Source organism: Phaseolus vulgaris, chromosome 6, assembly GCF_000499845.2.
Source record: "Phaseolus vulgaris cultivar G19833 chromosome 6, P. vulgaris v2.0, whole genome shotgun sequence".
In the NCBI taxonomy this organism is placed as follows: domain Eukaryota; kingdom Viridiplantae; phylum Streptophyta; class Magnoliopsida; order Fabales; family Fabaceae; genus Phaseolus; species Phaseolus vulgaris.
The window spans coordinates 8,630,158-8,649,069 of NC_023754.2; the positions used below are offsets into that span (position 1 = coordinate 8,630,158).

The 18,912-nt window shown below is 38.1% G+C and overlaps 1 protein-coding gene across 11 annotated transcripts; it reads left to right on the forward strand.

Annotated features, from left to right (window-relative positions):
- Positions 1-12,033: 12,033 nt before the first annotated feature.
- Positions 12,034-18,698, forward strand: LOC137831042 (CBL-interacting serine/threonine-protein kinase 3-like). 11 transcript variants are annotated; one of them, XR_011084318.1, is made up of 17 exons: positions 12,479-12,618; positions 12,726-12,827; positions 13,111-13,337; positions 13,548-13,610; positions 14,317-14,388; positions 14,703-14,810; positions 14,923-15,003; positions 15,439-15,492; positions 15,572-15,697; positions 15,780-15,869; positions 16,210-16,332; positions 16,425-16,532; positions 16,621-16,703; positions 17,522-17,635; positions 17,731-17,787; positions 17,878-17,952; positions 18,358-18,698. XR_011084318.1 is itself a non-coding variant. In XM_068638542.1 (16 exons), the coding sequence occupies exons 3-16, from the start codon at positions 13,167-13,169 to the stop codon at positions 18,436-18,438; spliced, it is 1,323 nt and encodes a 440-aa protein (XP_068494643.1). In that variant the 5' UTR covers positions 12,426-12,618; positions 12,726-12,827; positions 13,111-13,166; the 3' UTR covers positions 18,439-18,698. The 11 variants fall into 11 exon arrangements, 7 of the variants coding, with proteins under 7 accessions (XP_068494645.1, XP_068494648.1, XP_068494646.1 ...); XR_011084321.1 differs by lacking the exons at positions 12,479-12,618; positions 12,726-12,827 and adding an exon at positions 12,034-12,132; XR_011084320.1 differs by lacking the exons at positions 12,479-12,618; positions 12,726-12,827 and adding an exon at positions 12,034-12,128.
- Positions 18,699-18,912: the final 214 nt, after the last annotated feature.

The following is an 18,912-nucleotide window of genomic DNA, read 5'->3' on the forward strand; positions in this document are numbered from 1 at the left end:
TTCGAGCGGTGCATCAGGTCAATGCGGTGACATTTCGACCGAGGATTCCACCCATTACCTTTACAAATGATGACTTCAAAGGCGTGGATTATCGACAGGATGACCCAATGGTGATATCGGTCGATATAAACCGATTCACCATCAGAAAGACTCTTGTAGATCAAGAAAGTTTAGTAGACATCCTCTACTGGAAGACATTCAAGGCTATGAGAATACCCAAGGCCGAGATGGTGTCTTATGACGACCATGTGGTCGGTTTCTCGGGCAAGAGGGTGGGAACCAAGGGATACATTGAGCTCTACACCACCTTCGGTCAAGAGAAAAGCTGCAAGACGATAAAGATCCGGTATTTGATTCAGCAATGAAATTCCCTTCACCAACGGGGGACATTCTCACAGTGCATGTCGACTAGAAGGAAGCTAGATAATGTTATGCTGAAAGCCTTAGAGTGGAACATTTGAGGAACAACCAGTCTCCCAAGCGAAAGTCTTCTCGGAAGGACCGCTCACCCCGAGAGGCCCGGCCAATGTCAGTTGAACCAACTGTCGAGTTGGTGGATCTTGACCCTCGGGCGATCGAAGACAAGCTAAAGGCCAGAGAAGAGCTGAGGCGAGTACCCCTCCTAGACGAGGAACGTAGTACCGTTGTTGGAAAGACCATGGCAGCCGAGGCTGAGATAATGCATGCCACGCTAAAAAAGAATGTGGATCTGTTTGCAAGGACACCATCTAATATGTAAGGCGTAAGCCCAGATATCATTCCGCACAGGTTGTCAGTGTTCAAAGAAGCACGACCGATCGCTCAAAAGAAGAGGGATTACGACGATGAGAAGCGCCTAGCAGCAAAATCAGAAGCCGAGAAGCTTCTATCGGCCAGGTTCATACGCGAAGCCTAATACACGACTTGACTGGCCAATGTCATCATGGTTACAAAGACGAACAGTAATTGGAGGATGTGTGTTGACTATAGAAACCTCAACAGTGCCTTCCTGAAAGACTCCTACCCCTTACCAAACATCGACCGACTAGTAGATGGGGCGGCCGACCATAAAATCCTAAGCTTCTTGGACGCTTATTCTGGCTATAACCATATAAGTATGCACCTCAAGGATAAAGAGAAGATGACCTTCATGATGGCCAATGCCAACTACTATTATGAGGTCATGTCGTTCGGCCTCAAGAACGCCGGGGCGGCCTACCAACGCCTCATGGACAAAATCTTTCAAGGGTTGATCGACCGGTGTGTGGAGGTGTACGTGGATGACATCGTCGTGAAATCCGACTCTTTCGACCAGCATGTAGCGGATCTCGATGAGGTATTTAGAGCCCTCAGGGGGGCTAATATGAAGCTCAACCCAGAAAAGTGTACATTCAGGGTTGAGGGAGGGAAATTCCTGGCTTTTATGCTGACCTATAGGGGGATAGAGGCCAACCCCGACAAATGTCGAGTCATCGTTGACATGAGGAGTCTAAAGAACATCAAGGAGGTGCAACAACTCCTAGGGCGCCTGACATCCCTCTCCAGGTTTGTCCCTCGGCTGGCCGAGCAAACAAAATAGATGGTGCAGCTACTTCGAAATGCAACCAAGTTCAGCTGGGACGACAGATGCGAGGAAATCTTCAAGCAACTGAAGAATTTTGTAACATCTCCATCGGTCATACAAAAGCCGAGGCCCAACTATCCCATCCTGGTATATTTGGGGGTCTTAGAGGAGGCAATCAGTGTTGTGTTGGTGTAGGAGGTCCAAGGCGAGGAACGATCGATATACTTCGTTAGCCGGACGCTTCATGCGGTCGAAACGAGGTACCAGATGACCGAAAAGGTGGCGCTCGGCCTAGTCCTCACAGCGAGACGAATGCGCCCTTATTTCCAAAACCATTCAATCACGGTAAAAACCGACTACCTTATCTTTAAAATATTATCTAAACCCGACCTTGCAGGACGGATGATAGGATGGTCGGTCGAGCTCTCCGAATTCGGTATCCGGTATCAACTAAGAGAGGCTATCAAGTCCCAGTGCCTGGCCGACTTCTCGGCCGAACTCACACCGCTACCCACCCTGTCGGCCGAATGGACACTCTATGTGGATGACTCTTCTAACAAAACAGCCTGTGGAGCAGGAGTCGTCCACGAAGGACCGGGCGACCTCCTCCTGGAGCAAGCACTCCAGTTTGGATTCAAGGCGACCAATAACCAGGCCGAGTATGAGGCCTTGCTCGCTGGGTTAAACTTAGCCTACGACATGGGAGAACACGAGGTCGTGTGCAGAAGCGACTCTCAGGTTATGGTCGGCCAGATCAAGGGAGAGTTCGAAGTAAAGGAGCCCCTAGTGCAGCGCTACTACCATGCTACTCGAAATAGCATCGCCCGGTTCCACAAGGCACATGTACATCACATACCGAGGCAAGACAACAAAAGGGTCGCCAGGCTATCCTTCACAAAGAAGAAGAGCCACCAACAATCAATCATGCAAATATGGCTAAGACACCCTAGTGTGTCAGAAACCGAATGCCTTACAATAGTTGAGACCAAAACTAATAACTGGATGACCCCCATCATCCAGTACCTCGAGCATGGCACATGCAGGCCAAAAGAAGAAAAAACGATGAAACAATAGTGCGCTCGGTACACAATGATAAACGAAAATCTATACTGAAGAGGCTACTCGACCCCCTACTAAAGTGCATCACCAACGAGTAGGCTGAGTATGTACTTACCGAGATACACGAAGGGGTTTGCGGTAATCATTCAGGGGCCCGGACGATGGCTGTTAATGTCCTAAGAGCCAGCTATTATTGGCCAACCGTGCAGGGGGATTGCGCCGAATACGTGAAGAAATGCGCCAAGTGCCAAGAATTCGGCCCCCTCCACCATGCCAAACAAGAAATGTTGCATAGTCTTATCTCTCTATGGTCGTTCGCCATATGGGGAATGGACATCATTGGCCCCTTCGCGTCAGGAAAAGGGCAGACCAAGTTCCTCCTAATTGGAGTCGGCTATTTTACGAACGTTCAAAACTTCGTGTGGCAAAGCATCGTATGTCGGTTCGGCGTACCGAACACAATAATAACTGAAAATGGTTGACAATTCATTGATTAAGGGCTGCAATCTTTCTATGCCGACCTTAGCATCAAATCAATCACAGCCTCGGTCGAACACCCACAAACCAACGGGCAAGCCGATACCGCAAATAAGGTCATTCTAAACGATCTGAAGAAGCGCCTCGACAAGGCAAAAGGCCGATGGACAAAGGAACTGATAGAAGTCCTTTGGGCATACAGATGCACCCCCTAGAACACCACACAAGAAACACCATACAACATGACATATGGGACCGAGGCAATGATCCCAGTCGAAGTGGGCTAGCCCACCATCCGAAGACAAATGTTCGACCTCACCCTAAATGAGGAAAGTCTAGCGGTCAACCTCGACTTGGTAAGTGAGTTTTGTGATAAGAGCAAGATCCGAGAGACCGCATGCAAGCTTCGGGCATCAAGACGCTACAACACGAAGGTTCGACCGAGAAGCTTCTAAAAGGGAGACCTCGTATGGAGGATGCGCAGCGATGCAAGAAGAAATGAAGGGAAATTCTCGCTCAACTGGGAAAGACCATTCTGAGTCCGAGAAGTCGCAAAGGGGGGAGTTCATGACATAAATAAACCTAAAGGATTGCAATTAAGAAGTCGATCGCCTATTTAACTTGTTAATTTAGAAGACTCGTATCGGTGGCCGACATTTTTAACTTGTGAAATCTCATTTAAATTCATTTAGAACCGAATACACAAAGTAGTAAATGAAAACGACTGATATAATAATCAAGGCAAAGGGGAGAGGCCACATTCCGACCTCGGGGGGAGAGAAATTCAAACCAAAAAGGCCACAACCTGACCGAAATGAAAGACTTAACAAAACTAATCGTCATGATCTTTGTCTTCCTTCTCCTCGGCCGTCCCAGACCACTGCCTCGCCAACGCCTTCATGTCAGCAATCGGCATGATCCGACCCTGGTACACCTCGTTCTCGAGATCGAAGGTACCAGACGTCGGAGGTCCCCCATAAAGAACATGGGCTTGACGAACAGCTTGGAGGAAGCTTTGTTTGAGCAGCTCCTCGGTCTGGTCGTAGTTGCGGTCCAGATCCGCCTCGACCTCATCCCTAGCAGCTTGTAGGTGGGCCAACTCGGTCGCCATGGACGACAGCTTCTCATATCTCTCCTCCACCATCACCCTCGCCACCTCGGCCACCATCTCCAACAAGCGGGGCTCAGCCTCAACAACCCCTTGCTGAGCTTTCTCCTTCTCGGCCACCTCCCGAGCCAATCTCTCCGAGAACTCGAAGTTAGCAGCTAAAGATTGCTTCAGGTGGCAAGATGCCTCAGCCAGTTCATGCTCAAGCCAAGATATCTCCTCAGCATGACGATCCCGGTCTTGAGATCCCAGTTGGATCATGACCACCAACCGACAGAGCATTTCCAGGCCGCCCTTTAGCAAATCCGATGAAGGGAAGACCTAGATAACCTCTTGAGTGGCTTCGGGGAGTGCAAGGCACACCCCCCCATAGAACTACATGTCACCCCGCAGAACGGCAAAGGGTGACATTGAAACCTCCATCGATCGCCTGGCCTCTGGAGGGGCGATCGCCTTTTCAGCTTGCTTAGGCGAGGGCGAGTCCACCTCAATCACTTTCCGACGAGGTGGAGGTGTCGGTAGCAACCCAAGGGAGCGGGTGGTGGTGGCAATGTTACCCCCCCCCCCGATTGCTTCTTCGACTTTCTGGAAGGGTCGACCGAGCCCTTGCCAGAGCGGGGACTCGAGCCCTTTGTGGTGTCAAGTGCATCAATGCTGGGGTGCCCCTTCCTTTCGACTGCCCGTTTCCTAAAGGCGTCCAACATACCAGCAACCGCAGGAGACTCCTGATCCATAATTTATGCAAAAAGAGCAAGTGCTAAAAGGCGATTACAAGACCGACCGATAGAAAAAGTAAATTCTCATACCCTTAACGGACGCCTAGCGTGTCAACTCAGTATACTCACCGATCAACTGCCTAGTGGGAAGCTTCCTCGAGAGCGCATCGAAGAGACAGAGAATCTCCAACTCATTGACACGTCCAGTCAGCCTCGACCACTCCTTAAAATCACGAGGTTGACTGGTCTAGTAAGGGGAAACCTCGACCGACCAGTCTCGTCAAAAAAATAGGTTGTCACCTCCGGCCAAATACAAACTTTAACAAACCTCTCTTTGAATCTCTTATAGGAGTTGGCAAAAGAACCGAAAAGGACGCTCCCTGACCAACCGATCAACGAGTGCCATGAAACAGGATTGGATGGGTGAGAGGTACAGTAGGAAAGAAAAGAATAAGGAGAAGGGTGAAGACACAAGGCATCACATAGCAGGCGAAAGGCCTGGATGGACGCCTAGGTATTTGGGTGAATCTGGGTGGGAGCTACATTGAGCGTCCGAAGGACGCCCATTGTAAATTTGTCAAAAGGAAGAGAAACATGTAAGTCTCATAAAAGGAAAGAATACATGTAGAAGAAGGAGGGATCGGTACCTAGTCTCCCCATACAAACACTCTCGGTTGACAAGCACGACTCAACGCTAAAGAAGCTAGAACGCCCACTCGCCTTCAAAATCGAGCATTTGTCCAAAAATTTAGAAACAGAAGCCTCGGTCGAAAAGATGGACGGGATCCCAACAACCTTAGGGTCGACCCAACTAAGATCTAACTGAGGGACGCTCTGCAAGGGAGAGCCCGACTGGTCAACAACATTCACCAGATCATCTCCCCTAACAACCTCCACCTGGAGTGGCATATCAGCCACTTCGACTGACAAAGAATCGATTGTGGAGGACCCAAAAGAAGAAGATGACGAAGAAGAGGGACGAGCGAGAGGAGGAGAAAGGGGAGCAGAAGAAGAAGAGGTAGGCCAAGTCAAGGTAGACATAACTAACCTTATACAAAGCTGAAGACCGGGAGACAACAAGAGGACGAGAAAACACTCGGTTAATCAGAGCAGGAAGACGAGGAAACACTCGGTTATCAGAACACTCAGCAGAGAGGTAGCACAGTACCTCGACACTGTTTGGACCACTATTTATAGGCGCCAAGGACCTCGGAAGATGAAGCGTCGCAACAATCTCAACTGTTAGATCTCCCAGATCCAACGGTTCACAACGCTTCACGCTCGAAAACCTCTCATTAATAAGGGTCACGTCACGCCGCCTGAGGTCATGTCATACCTCGGGGAGTCCAATAGTCACTCAGCTAATAAGAACCGACCGACACCTATTATTAAAGACTCATCGGATACATCCATCCTCGAGCCTAGGGACAAGTGTACTGGTATGGACTGACCGGTCATTACCACGACTCGGTCTCCTTGACTTAGCTGACCGAGACCTACACGGATGTGCAGGTCGACTGACATACCTTATCCATTAACACTCAAACCAAGGTCAGTAAAGCTAAATCGTCATTAAAAACTAGGTAATACGCTCCTAAATGTGATCCATTCCACTAATCATGCCCAATAAGTTAAGCCCATTAAAATAATATAAATAGCGCACATTCCAAGAACAAGGTACGTCATTATTACTGTACACCCCTGAGTGTCGAATACTCTTTTTGCTGACTTGAGCGCCAGAGTGTCTTCTGCAGGTACCTCCCCCATTTGGCATTCACCCGAGACTGAAGGACCGAGATTCGAAGGAGTAGCATCGAGGCCAGAAGGGTCACAGTGAAGCTCTAGCAACCTACCTCAAGGAAGGAAGAAGACAGAGTCATTCAATAGTTCTCTAGGTCCCATCTCCCTAGCATGAACAAGGATAATTAATGTGAAATAAAACACTCTAAATTTATCTAAATTATGCTAACCACTAGTTGAACGTTGTTCTGGTCAACATAAAATTAAACATGCATGAGTGTCGTTTTTAGTAAAGTTTTGCAATCGTGTTTGTTAGGTTCTTTTTATTATTATAGGACTTTTTTATTTTATTTAGGTGAGTTGATTTTTAAAAAAAATAGATTTAGGGAAGTTGTGTCAATCTGGCACAACATTATATGAATGTGTCATCTTAGCACAATTTTGTTCATGTTATTTAAAGTCTTGTCAAGTTAGCATGATTTTAGTTAATTTTTTTAAATATTTTTATTCTTAAATGAATATATATTATTAATTATTTAATTACAATTGAAATTACTTAAAATTGAGTAGTAAGTTATGTAATTTTTGAAATTAATTTGATAAATAAAAATTTTAAGGGCGTTAGTTTTTAGCGACAAAAAAATTGGGTAATCATGCATGAATCATGTTTGACGATAATGTAATATATTAATTTGGATAACCCTATTATAATTATCGTGTATTATTCATGAAACTATCACCAAGACAACATACATGAGAGGTTGTATGCAACTATTACAGTGTTGGGCCTAACCGTAGAACATGTGAGCTTTGATGTTTCAAATCCATGATGAAGGTTGAAGTTGTGCTGCTTTTGGTTTGGCTTTAGTCTAGGGTGTATAGAATCTTTGTAAAGATCTTTCCTAGTCCCTTGCACAAGCTTGCTCAATCTGTTTTAAAAGAGAAAAGTGTTTTTCTAAGCAAAGAGAAAAACAACCGGTTGAATCCTCGAAATAATCGGTTGTTTGTCACTTGGCTTGTTTGAAGGTTTTAAAACTGTTTTTTACTTGGTTAAATAACTGCCTAACCAATTTAACCGGTTAAAACGACTTTTCAACCGGTTGATTGTGACATTTCATAACAGCTTTTTGAAAACCTGTTAATTTGTTTTGGATGTGAATCAAAACTGTTTTGGCTCATAAATGCTGCCTAGAACGACTAGTTTTAAGTATTATAAATATGACTTTTCTTTTGAAAAAAAAATACAAAAGTTTGATATCAAATACAGTGAGATTGAGATTGGTTTTGAAAGAAGTTTTTCAAAAGTTTTGCAAGATTGTTGAATAGTTGTGCACTGGTTCAAGGTTTGATCATAGGAGATTTCTGATTCTTGTAAACTCAGGTGTAATCTATTCCCTTCATGATTCTTCTAATTGTTCTTTCATAAACTTGTAATTGTGTGGAAATCCTGTAAAGTCAGAGGTTGTTCTGGTTAAAGGTGTGTGTTTACAAAGAGGATGAGTGGTTCTTGTGGTTTCAAGATCACCTTTTTGTGGTTATGTAAGTTGTAATCTGTGAGTGATTACTAGTGGAACCCAGTGGTTGTTCTGGGAACTGGATGTAGCTCAAGGTTGAGTGAACCAGTATAAAATTGGCTGAGTAAATATCTCTCTCTCTCTCAGTCCTTATAATTGTTTGTTTTAATTCTGATTTTGCTGCTGCTATAAAAAATCAGTTAAAACAAAGTTTCAACCGATTGAAATTCTGCAAACAGTTTCTTAATCATTTTTTTATTGCTTTCATTGATTGCTTAATCTTTGAATTATGTTAAAGCTTCAGTCTTATTCAATCTTTGCGAAAATCTTTGATAAACAATTCACCCCCCGTCTTGTTTAAGCCGTTAATTCTAACACTAACATGTTGTATAATCAAATAACCAAATTAATATATTACATTACTGTCAAATATGATCTATGCACGACTTCATATGACATGGAAAAATTTGTGTTAACTTTGCAGAAGTTCTTCATATGAAGTCATGTCACGTTGGCACGACTTTCCCAAATCTATTTTTTTTAAAAGCAGTCTCATTTTGGTAAAAAATGAAAAAAAAACATGGTGGTCAAAAAACCTGTTTGTTAGGGCAATTTTTTTATAATCATATTTTTATGATATTTTCATAAATTTAGTGCAGAGTAAGGAGTAAAGGAGAAAGATTGACCAAATGAAGTTCTTTTAATTTTTGAACATACATTTAGTTTTACATTTCACTTTGAATTCTGTTTTATGTTTTGCATTTTAAATTTTGTTTAACATTTTTGTCTCAATTGTTAGGTAGTTTTACATACCTTTCTTTTGATGATAAATAAAGATGGTTAGTATAATTTAGGAGTAACAACTATTTGAGAATGAGTTAAAATTATTTTTGAAAATTTGGTTAAAGTACGAGTTGGTAAAGGAAGAAGATTGAGAAAATTCTAAAATAATGCTACAACCAGGTTAGATAGTACACGATGTTGAAAAATTTCAAGAGACATAGACAGGGATTCACACGATAAAAATTAACACAAGAAGAGGTCATACCTAGTGTTGAGAGAACCACTAGAGTGAGAATGAGTGAGTGGTTGATACCTAATAAGCCTAAGTAATTTTGCGTTAAGTCTAGATTGCTAGTAAACACAAAAAGCATGGAGAGAATCAAAACATATTTTTCTTGAAAATCTTGAGCTTAAAGCCAAAAAGCCACCCTAACAGAAAAATTGGAAAATTATCCTAGTTGAACCTCAATTGTGCAATACACATACTTTGAACCTATAAGGTTGAAATCATACCTTTCCTCACCCACTCAAGGAGAGAAAAATATAGCATGTGTAACATAAAACAGTAGAACAAGCTAGTTATAACAGGTTGTGTCTGACAAAAAGGAAATAAAAATGAGAGGAAATGGTGCCAAGAAAAGCTTGTGGTCTTCCAGATGCTTCTGTGCTTGCAGCCGTATATGCTTGTGTACATAGTACATTCATTGCAGTTCACAAAACAAATAAACACATGCAATGGTAAGCTATTAAAATAAATTTTCATCATAAAAAAGTATATATAAAGAAAATATTTCAATCAACAGATCACAACCATTCAATCTTCTTAAAATACCAACATACAACAATAATATAGATCACACATGGATCTATATATCAAAGATATTCAATAAGTAGAAATAACTGACACCTTCCCAAAGACTTGTAGTAAGTATGTGCTACTAGACTAACATCTGATCTAATATAGTACTCAGATTTATAAGTGAATCAAAAAATCAAGGTATCATGGTAAGTTTAATACAACTCAGATCATGCATTGACATATGTCACGATGCGTAAAAACTCCTCCCTCAGCTTCTCACTACCTGACTTCTTAGTTTATGTGACTTAGATCATCAGTGAAGCATTGAGAAATTTGTTATAGCATAGGTATCAATACTTACTACACAATCAAATAATGACTCACATATTATCTCAAATGTATGACTTCAATTTCATTTGACTTCCATCATATTTAGTAAGTCATTTTCATACAATACATATCATATGAGAATTTCACAAATCAATTGATTACATAAACTAATATTCACTTTACATTTATAAATCATTCATGCATAATCCAATTCAAAGAGATAAGAATAAAAAAAATTAATTTTTAACTTGAGCGAAAATGGTCCGTACTTGAGCGAAAATTTCTTCGCTTGAGCAAAAATGAGCAAAAATGGGGTTGCGACTAGGTTTAGTTGTAGTACAATTTTTGCTTAAGTGAAAATGGTTTGCTCTTTAGAAAAAAAAAATTATTTTCTTGAGTGAAAATTGGATCGAGAGTAGGTTCAGTTGCAATACAATTTTCGCTTGAGAGAAAATTGCTTCGATTGAGCAAAAATTGGGTCGAGACTAGGCTTAGTTTCAATACTATTTTCGCTTAAACAAAAATAGACTAAAAAACAAGGTAAGTTTTTTGTCATACTTTTCCTTGAGCAAAAATTTGCTACTTGAGCCAAAATATCAAAAGTTTAAGTAACGTGCTAGTTAAATTTGAATTATGCACCCAAAATCAATACTTCAATTTGTACTTTATATAACCTACAAAATCAATATGATACTACCTTGCTCAAAATTTGGCTTGCAGTCTCATAAAACTCATATGTCAATATATATATATATATATATATATATATATATATATATATATTAAAAAATATTAAACAAAAATCAATTTAGACAAACAACTTTCATTATTGTTTAAACTTCAAACAATTCACAATACAACTCAACAACATTCTAGATCCTCTGGTCTGGGGTACTATTGAAAAGTTAAAACTAGCTCTCCTTACCTGAAATGTTTATCTTCAAAGCAACCTCCAAAATTTAACCAGTAATGTTACACAAAATTTGGGGACCAAAATCAAGTTATCCAAACAGAGTCAGATTTTAGTATAAGGTAAATAAAGTTGAGATGGTTACTTTTATCAACTAACGCTACCAATATTGATGGTAAAATCATATAGTGAATTTTTTTTAGAGGAAATAGGAACTTTACTTTGTTTGCAATATGATGAAATAAGATTGATTCTTAGCTCTCTACTATTAGGTGTGATAATAATAAGGTAAGAAGAGAGAAAAATTAGAAAAAAAAAGAGAGAATAAGAAAAAAAAATTGTTTGTGATGTGGAGAGTTACATTACTTAATATATTATAAGTGTTTCTTATAATTATTAGTTAAAATAAGTTATAAATGTAAAATAAAAGAAACAGACATGTCGTCAGTTTAATTTTTTAAAATTTTTTATTTACAAACTAGTCATTTAAATTTCATATTTCTATTTTATTTATTATATTTAAATAATTATGAAAAATGAAGTATAAAACTGATGTTTGAAATACCATTTATCATAACATTCTTCAAGTTGTGGGTATCAACAACGGTTGACCATTTTTTTTCCTTATTTTTTTTGGTGAAAATGAATTTAGTGAACTAAAAGATTAGGCACATAATACCAATGGATGATGAATAGCTTCTCCTACAAGTTATAAGACCGGATCTCTTCCTCTTACATAAGCTCACGCCTTGACTTCACGTCTTTCCACTTCTCAGTCAATTGGTATTCGTCAATTGGTTTTCTTTGACTAGACCAAGAGATCAGATGGTTGCTCTTGTCATATTCTTTGTTTGCTCCATGTATCCATGTGACTAGATACCACAACTTCTTTCTCGTTCACTATGTACTACAATTTGCAATATTCTAGAACTTTATTTAACCGCCATTCTCATTTGAGAATGAATGTTACAACTTTCTAAAGAAATATTTTATAGTCAAAAGACAAGAAAACATATTAGGTACATAAGGAAAAAAATTGTCAAGTTGCATGGCTGTCAATAATTGAATGAGGTGTTACAAAATCTATATATAAAATTATCATTTATCACCTCCCCTTTGCACACACATCTTGTTCTATATCAAATTCAAGTATGTGAGCACTTTTTTCTTTCTTTTTCATAACCACAACCACTCATATGTATCTACGATATGAGACTCAAGCTTTTATTTTGTAAATTTCGAATATTGCCCTTTGAAGAGCTTGTGTGCTAATACTTTAAATTTGAAAACTTGTTTTGTTGTTTGATTCTCAGCATGCGTTTTGATTCATAAAAAAGTGGTCTCTTTTTGTTTCTTCCCTTCCTTTTTTCTAAGGTGACTTTTTTATGAGCTTTTGTTTTTTTCCTCCATTTTCTTTTATACATCAGTGAATGCAAATCAAGCACTGGTTTTGTTTTATCTTCTTCTGTTTTTCTGGTTTCTGGGATTTGATGTCCAGTTGTGCTGGGGAAAGGGGTAGGGTGTTGCCTCTCTCTCTCGCTCTTGAAAGTGCCTTATTCTATTGCTGAATGATTTAAGTCATGCATCAGCTTGAGGTGTTTCTACAATTATTGGATTCTGAAATGCTGGAGAATCTCTGGTTTGGCAATTATTTTTTTTAAGATTTGCTTATTTTATCACAAATAATGTAGTCTCCGAAATGTATATTTTTTTTAAAGCGCTGTTGTGTTGATTTGCCTATTCCAGCTGAATTCTGGTTGAGACTAGTTTTAGCTGCAAGGCTTGGTTGCTGTAAGATCTTATGGGTTCTTTACAGTTGGAAACACGGTTCTCTTTGATCTCTTTCTGGTGTGTTCCTGCATTAACTACTTGTTAAAAAATGGTATTTCTGGGGTTTGGTTTTGCAATTGATCCTTCACCGTTCTGAAGTGGGGAAAGATAAAATCTTGAGGGTGTTTTGAAAATAAAATTGAGGAGCCAGTGGCTAAGTTGCATTGCATCTAAGACTTCAGCTTTAGTGTTTTTGAAACCATAGGGACTAATGGGATTTTGCAACCTCTCATCAAAGAACAAAACTTTTTTTTACCCTTTAGTGAGTTTGCTTAGGAACTGATTGTGATGTGCTTTTCAGGTAGATACTTTATAGATACTTTCAGAAACTGCAATAAAGTTCAACCATCATAGAGGATGAATGGGCAGAAAATTAAGCGTCGAGTGGGTAAATATGAGGTAGGGAGGACCATTGGGGAGGGAACATTTGCAAAGGTGAAATTTGCTAGGAACTCTGAGACTGGGGAGCCAGTGGCTCTTAAGATTCTTGACAAGGAGAAGGTTCTCAAGTATATGCTGGCTGAGCAGGTAGTTCAAGAAATTTTCTTTGACATTACATTCTTGTTCTACCTTCCCATGAACTATTAAGGCATACATTTTTATGCCTAATTGGTTCAAGACAATTATTAAGCATGGTTTTTTCTTCAACTTAGTTTTAGTAGGCATCTAGGTTTCAGATTTCAAATACATCTTTTGTATTAAGTTGCTCTAATGAGGTTTCTTGATGTATTTTTACAGATCCAGAGAGAAATAGCCACAATGAAGTTGATCAAGCATCCAAATGTTGTTCAACTACATGAGGTCTCTCTCTCTCTCTAATACTACACGCACAACCAACATCTTGTCTCTCACTTTTTGACAAATATGCTCTTCTCTTTTTATTAGGGAACAGATAAACTTTGACTCAAATGTTGCTGATGGAAAGAGTCATCAACTCTGTTATGAACTCAATTTACTGGCCTATGTTTTCATCTCTTTACTATATCCTTCATTGCATTTAATCGTTTCTAAAAGTTGTGCTATTTTTAAAACCAGGGCTTGTGCATAGAACTTAAAAACAGTCTGTTTGACTAAGAATTTAGCTTACCATTCAAGAAATTTGTCAAAGTGTAATGAAACAATATTTGAAATCAAAGGATTACAAAGGTTTTCTAAATGTTAAAAATAACCTCTTTCACTTGAGGTTCTAACTTTCTATCCCATTAGCATGATTATCTTTCTGATCAATTAAGGACTTAATTGAAGTCCTCCTTGCCACTCATGGCTTGAAGACCTCCAAAAGTGATTTGCACACAATCCATTAGAGTTAAGACTTAAGACTCGGAACAAATACCTTACCAAACAAATTAACCCACTCACTCATTATTTGCTTTCTAGATGATAATCAAAGAACAAATAAGAATTCTTATGCGCGAAACAAAATACCAAATTAATTATCAAACAAATCCTTATGCACTAAATTCATTTCTTAAAGTGCATCATGCAAGATTTCATATTTCATTTGCAGGTCATGGGGAGCAAGACAAAAATATACATTATTTTAGAGTTTGTGACTGGGGGAGAGCTTTTTCATAAAATTGTGAGTAAATAAAGTTTTCTTAGATCCTGTTTGGTTATAATTTTCTTTCATTTACGATTGATTCTTGAACTTGATTAGGAAAGTATAAAGTGGATACATACTAGATTACATTTTTTGTTCTCTCACTTTATTTAGTTTATGATTCTATAGTTGTGTTCTATCTATTTCGTGCTTGTTCATTCCTTCCATCCCCAGTGGTATTATAATTGAAATGTAAAAGGGTGTTGTGTGTCTTAGTCCTTAAGCTAAGATTTTGTTGAAGCGGAAAAAGTGTTTGTTAAATGTTCTAATTCTATTTTTTTTTTCTCGTGAAGTTAAACACTGGACGGATGAGAGAAAAGGAAGCACGAAGACATTTCCAACAGCTTATAAATGCTGTTGACTATTGCCATAGCAGGGGTGTCTACCACAGAGACCTGAAAGTAAAGCCCTTTCATCTCACAATATGCTGATTCCTCAATTTATTTTCTATTGATTAAAGAATATAAGAGATACTTACTTTTGTTTCATTATTCATAAAACTTTGTTCTGCAGCTAGAGAACTTACTATTAGATGCTTCTGGGAACCTTAAAATTTCTGATTTTGGATTGAGTGCACTTTCCCAACAAGTCAGGGTAAGAATGATTCATTGCCTTCTCAATTAAATTTGAGTAAAACATCATTTTGCAATTTAAAATATGCACCATTGCTTAACTTAGTCCTTATATTAGGAAGAAAAGTAAATTTAGCTGACTTTAGCAATGGTAAGTTAATTTGGAGTCCAACTATGGAACGCATTAGTAACACAACACAAGGACTAAACTTGCTTTTTCAGAATGTTTGAGGAACAATACTAAAATATAATTGACATATAAAATCAAACAAGTTTCAATTATATTAGTAGGGAACTTAGCCTTGAAAATTTGAATTTCAAAAGACAAGCACATTATATTTCTACTTTCCTGCAACCAAAGTTGTGTCACATCCTGTCCAAGTAACTGTTCTTTCTATTGCATAATATCCAAATGTTTTGAATTTGAATATGAATCTCAAACTGGCTCTTTTTACAGGATGATGGACTGCTCCATACAACATGTGGAACTCCAAATTATGTTGCTCCTGAGGTGCAGACAAATTATATGCAAAATACAAAATTTTCTACATTTAAAATCAATCCTGTGATCATATATTCTTGTTTAATAGGTCCTTAATGATGGAGGCTATGATGGGGCAGCTGCAGATTTGTGGTCATGTGGTGTGATTCTCTTTGTATTGCTTGCAGGTTACTTGCCTTTTGATGACACTAATCTTTTGAACCTGTATAAAAAAGTAAGCACTTCTGTGTTTTTGTATAACTTTATTATTGTCCTGTATATTTTTGTGCTTATTATTTTCATTTCTTGGTTTTCAGATTTCAGCTGCTGAATTCACCTGGCCCCCTTGGCTTTCTTTTAGTGCCAGGAAATTGATAACTAGAATCTTGAATCCCAACCCCATTACTGTAAGTTGCAAATGAACCCTCTTAGCCAAATGGCTAGCTCTGGACAGTTTGAAAAATTTCAACACTTTACAACTGAAATTGCATGCTTATTCCTAAAGTAAAACAGCCATTTCAATTGTAACATTTGTAACTTTTCTAACTGAGTTGGCTATGATATTTGATCGATTAACTATGTTTCACTTATTAGAATCTCCTTATGTTTTACTTTACTTATATAACCCACAAATATTTAAAAGAAACTGATAACTAATAATCAAACTAGTTTCATTGCTCTTTTTATTGTTTCATTCGTAGTTAGATTTTAGAATGGATTTCTGATTTTTCTATAACTGTATGGCAGCGTATCACTGTACAGGAGATTTTGTGTGATGAATGGTTTAAAAAAGACTATAAACTTCCGGTTTTCAAGGAGACAAAGGAGAGCAACACTGATGACATTGAGGCCATCTTTAAAGACTATGAAGTATGTTGAAGATGGCCTTATGATTTTGGTATTGGTTTGTAATATTGCGCCAGAGCTGAGTTTCATATTAAGGATTTTCTCAAAAAATGCAGGTGCACAATGTAAGAGAGAAGGAAGATCAGCCAACAGCTATGAATGCATTTGAATTGATATCCTTGTCCAAAGGGCTGAACCTAGAAAACTTGTTTGACATAGACCAGGTTTTTAACTTCATGTGATTGGATTGTTTTTATTACAATGATGAATCTTTAGCATCCATTATTTTTCTCTCCAATTCTCATCCACCAGGAGTCTGGTTGAGATGTGGAAAGGATTTCCAGATACCAAGGAAATGAGCGTAGCCCCACAGGCATGTCTCATTGGATATTCAGGTTTTTATTTACTATAATGGTAAAATCATCATTTGTGTTAGAATATATAGTCAACAATAGTAGTGTTGATTTAACAGTGATCAGGCTACAGCTTAGTCAGTGATTATTGGGATGCAAATTAGCATCTGCTTACCTCCTAATTACCCCTTAAGTACTCCATCGATTAACTAAAATCAAGCTATAAATAAGAGATCAAGTGTGCAGCCATTACACACAGTTACTCTCTATAATTATCTCTTTCAATATTATTTCTTATTCATAACACCATTTATATAGTGTGAAACATTTGACCTCTTATTTAGGGTAATAAAATATGAGAATAAATGAATTGCTACTAAGTTATGTAAATTTCAACATACTGAATTAAGGAGAAGCTAGTTTTTTTTAGCCTAGTTATTTTTCCTTTTCTTATGAGGACTACACATTTGGAGAAAAATTCTTAAAAAATTAAGGAGATTAATTTTGAAAAGGAGGGTGGGGGCAGTAGTGTTTTTGAAAAAAAGAATGCTAATTGGAGCAACTACTAAAAATAAGTTGCACATCCTGGTCTTGAGCTGTTTCTCATCCTGAATTAATTGGAACAGTACAGTGAAACAGAACATTTGGTTTAAAAGGAGTTTTTAGATAAAAAGACCCAAACAAATAAATCTAAAACTCTTAATTTTTAACCAAGACAAAAAAATTGGTCCAAACATAACGTAGTTAACTTTATTAAAACTTGGTTTGGATGAGAACTTTTTGATTTGCAATGCCTAATTTATGAGGCTTCTTACTTTAAATTAATGTGCGGATTGTTAATCTGAAGTTATTGGTTACAGGGATTTAAAAGAGAAATAAGGTTCACATCAAAATGCCCTGCCAATGAAATTATCAACAAGATTGAAGAAGCTGCAAAACCTCTTGGTTTTGATGTGCAGAAGAAAAATTTCAAGGTAAGCCAAGCTTGTGCAACTTATTATGTACAATGCTCTCAGTTAATTCCATAGCCAATGTTAATTTTCTTTAACTAAGGAATAATCGTTCACAGATGAAGCTTAAAAATGTGAAAGCTGGAAGGAAGGGAAACCTCAATGTTGCAACAGAGGTACATCGTTGCTATTTTTGGATGATGCAGAGCCTCATTTCTCATAATATTGAATATTGAATATTGATATGCTCTTAACGTTTTAATCAGATATTTCAAGTGGCACCTTCACTTCACGTGGTTAAGATTAATAAAGCAAAAGGTGATACATTAGAGTTCCTCAAGGTATCTTTGTCTCTCACTTCTCATTGAATTGATTTCTGAGTATTTGATTCCTACATTTTCAATATAATTCTTCTGTTGTCAACTTTTGAAACCTTCTTATGTTTTCTGATGTTGAACAAAATAGTCTCCCCTTCACATAATCAAACTAAACTTGATGTTATGACAACCATTTTGCCCTCTCTTGCCTCTTTTCTGTATCTTTAGAAAGAGTAATTCTGAAATATGATCTTAGTGAAACACTGTTACAAGTAATACTTGTAATCTCCGACATTATGTAACCTAAGTGCTGATCAAACCACAGCAGCAAGTTTTTGCATAGTAACATTCAGAATGGTGTGGTTTTTAACACCCTTGTGTTACTTCTAATTCTAATTGAAAAGAATTTGTCTGTTTGACACTATGCAGTTCTACAACAAGCTTTCAACATGCTTGGAGGATGTTGTTTGGAAAACTGAAGATGACATGGAAAATGCAAAGGGAAATTGATGCAACCACCAATGTTGTTTCTTGGTGTATAGCAATGTCCTACTATGTTCCATTGTCATCATTGATTACAGTCCACATCATCTTTGGTAGGTTTGGTTGGACATATACCAATGTTTTCCTTGAATTTGTTGGAAAACATAGAGTTTATGTCAATACTCTTCTAATGTTTAACCTGTTCATGGAACAAGAAATATGGAAAAACTTGGACATTGTATATATTCATTTTGTTAGTAACGATCTATTTCCCATTTATTAGATAATGTCATTATGCATATTACTGCAACTGAGAGAACAGGGTAGAAAGATGCCAAGAAAACAATATCAAAGTAAAAAGATGCTAAGGAAACAATATTATATATAAAAAAACAAAAGCATGAAAAAAGAACATCAACATAAGTTATTGAATAGAGACTATTAATAAGGGAAGTTGTTAGATATAGAGGTCAACCAAGGTCCAGAGACGCATCTCGTACA

What these genes read in the sequence shown, in the direction of transcription:
- LOC137831042 (XM_068638544.1), top strand. Translation starts at nt 13,167, where the DNA reads ATGAATGGGCAGAAAATTAAGCGTCGAGTGGGTAAATATGAGGTAGGG. An exon ending in AGTATATGCTGGCTGAGCAG is followed by an intron (nt 13,338 to 13,547) that starts GTAGTTCAAGAA and finishes GTATTTTTACAG; the next exon opens with ATCCAGAGAGAAATAGCCAC. An exon ending in TGCAGAAGAAAAATTTCAAG is followed by an intron (nt 17,636 to 17,730) that starts GTAAGCCAAGCT and finishes AATCGTTCACAG; the next exon opens with ATGAAGCTTAAAAATGTGAA.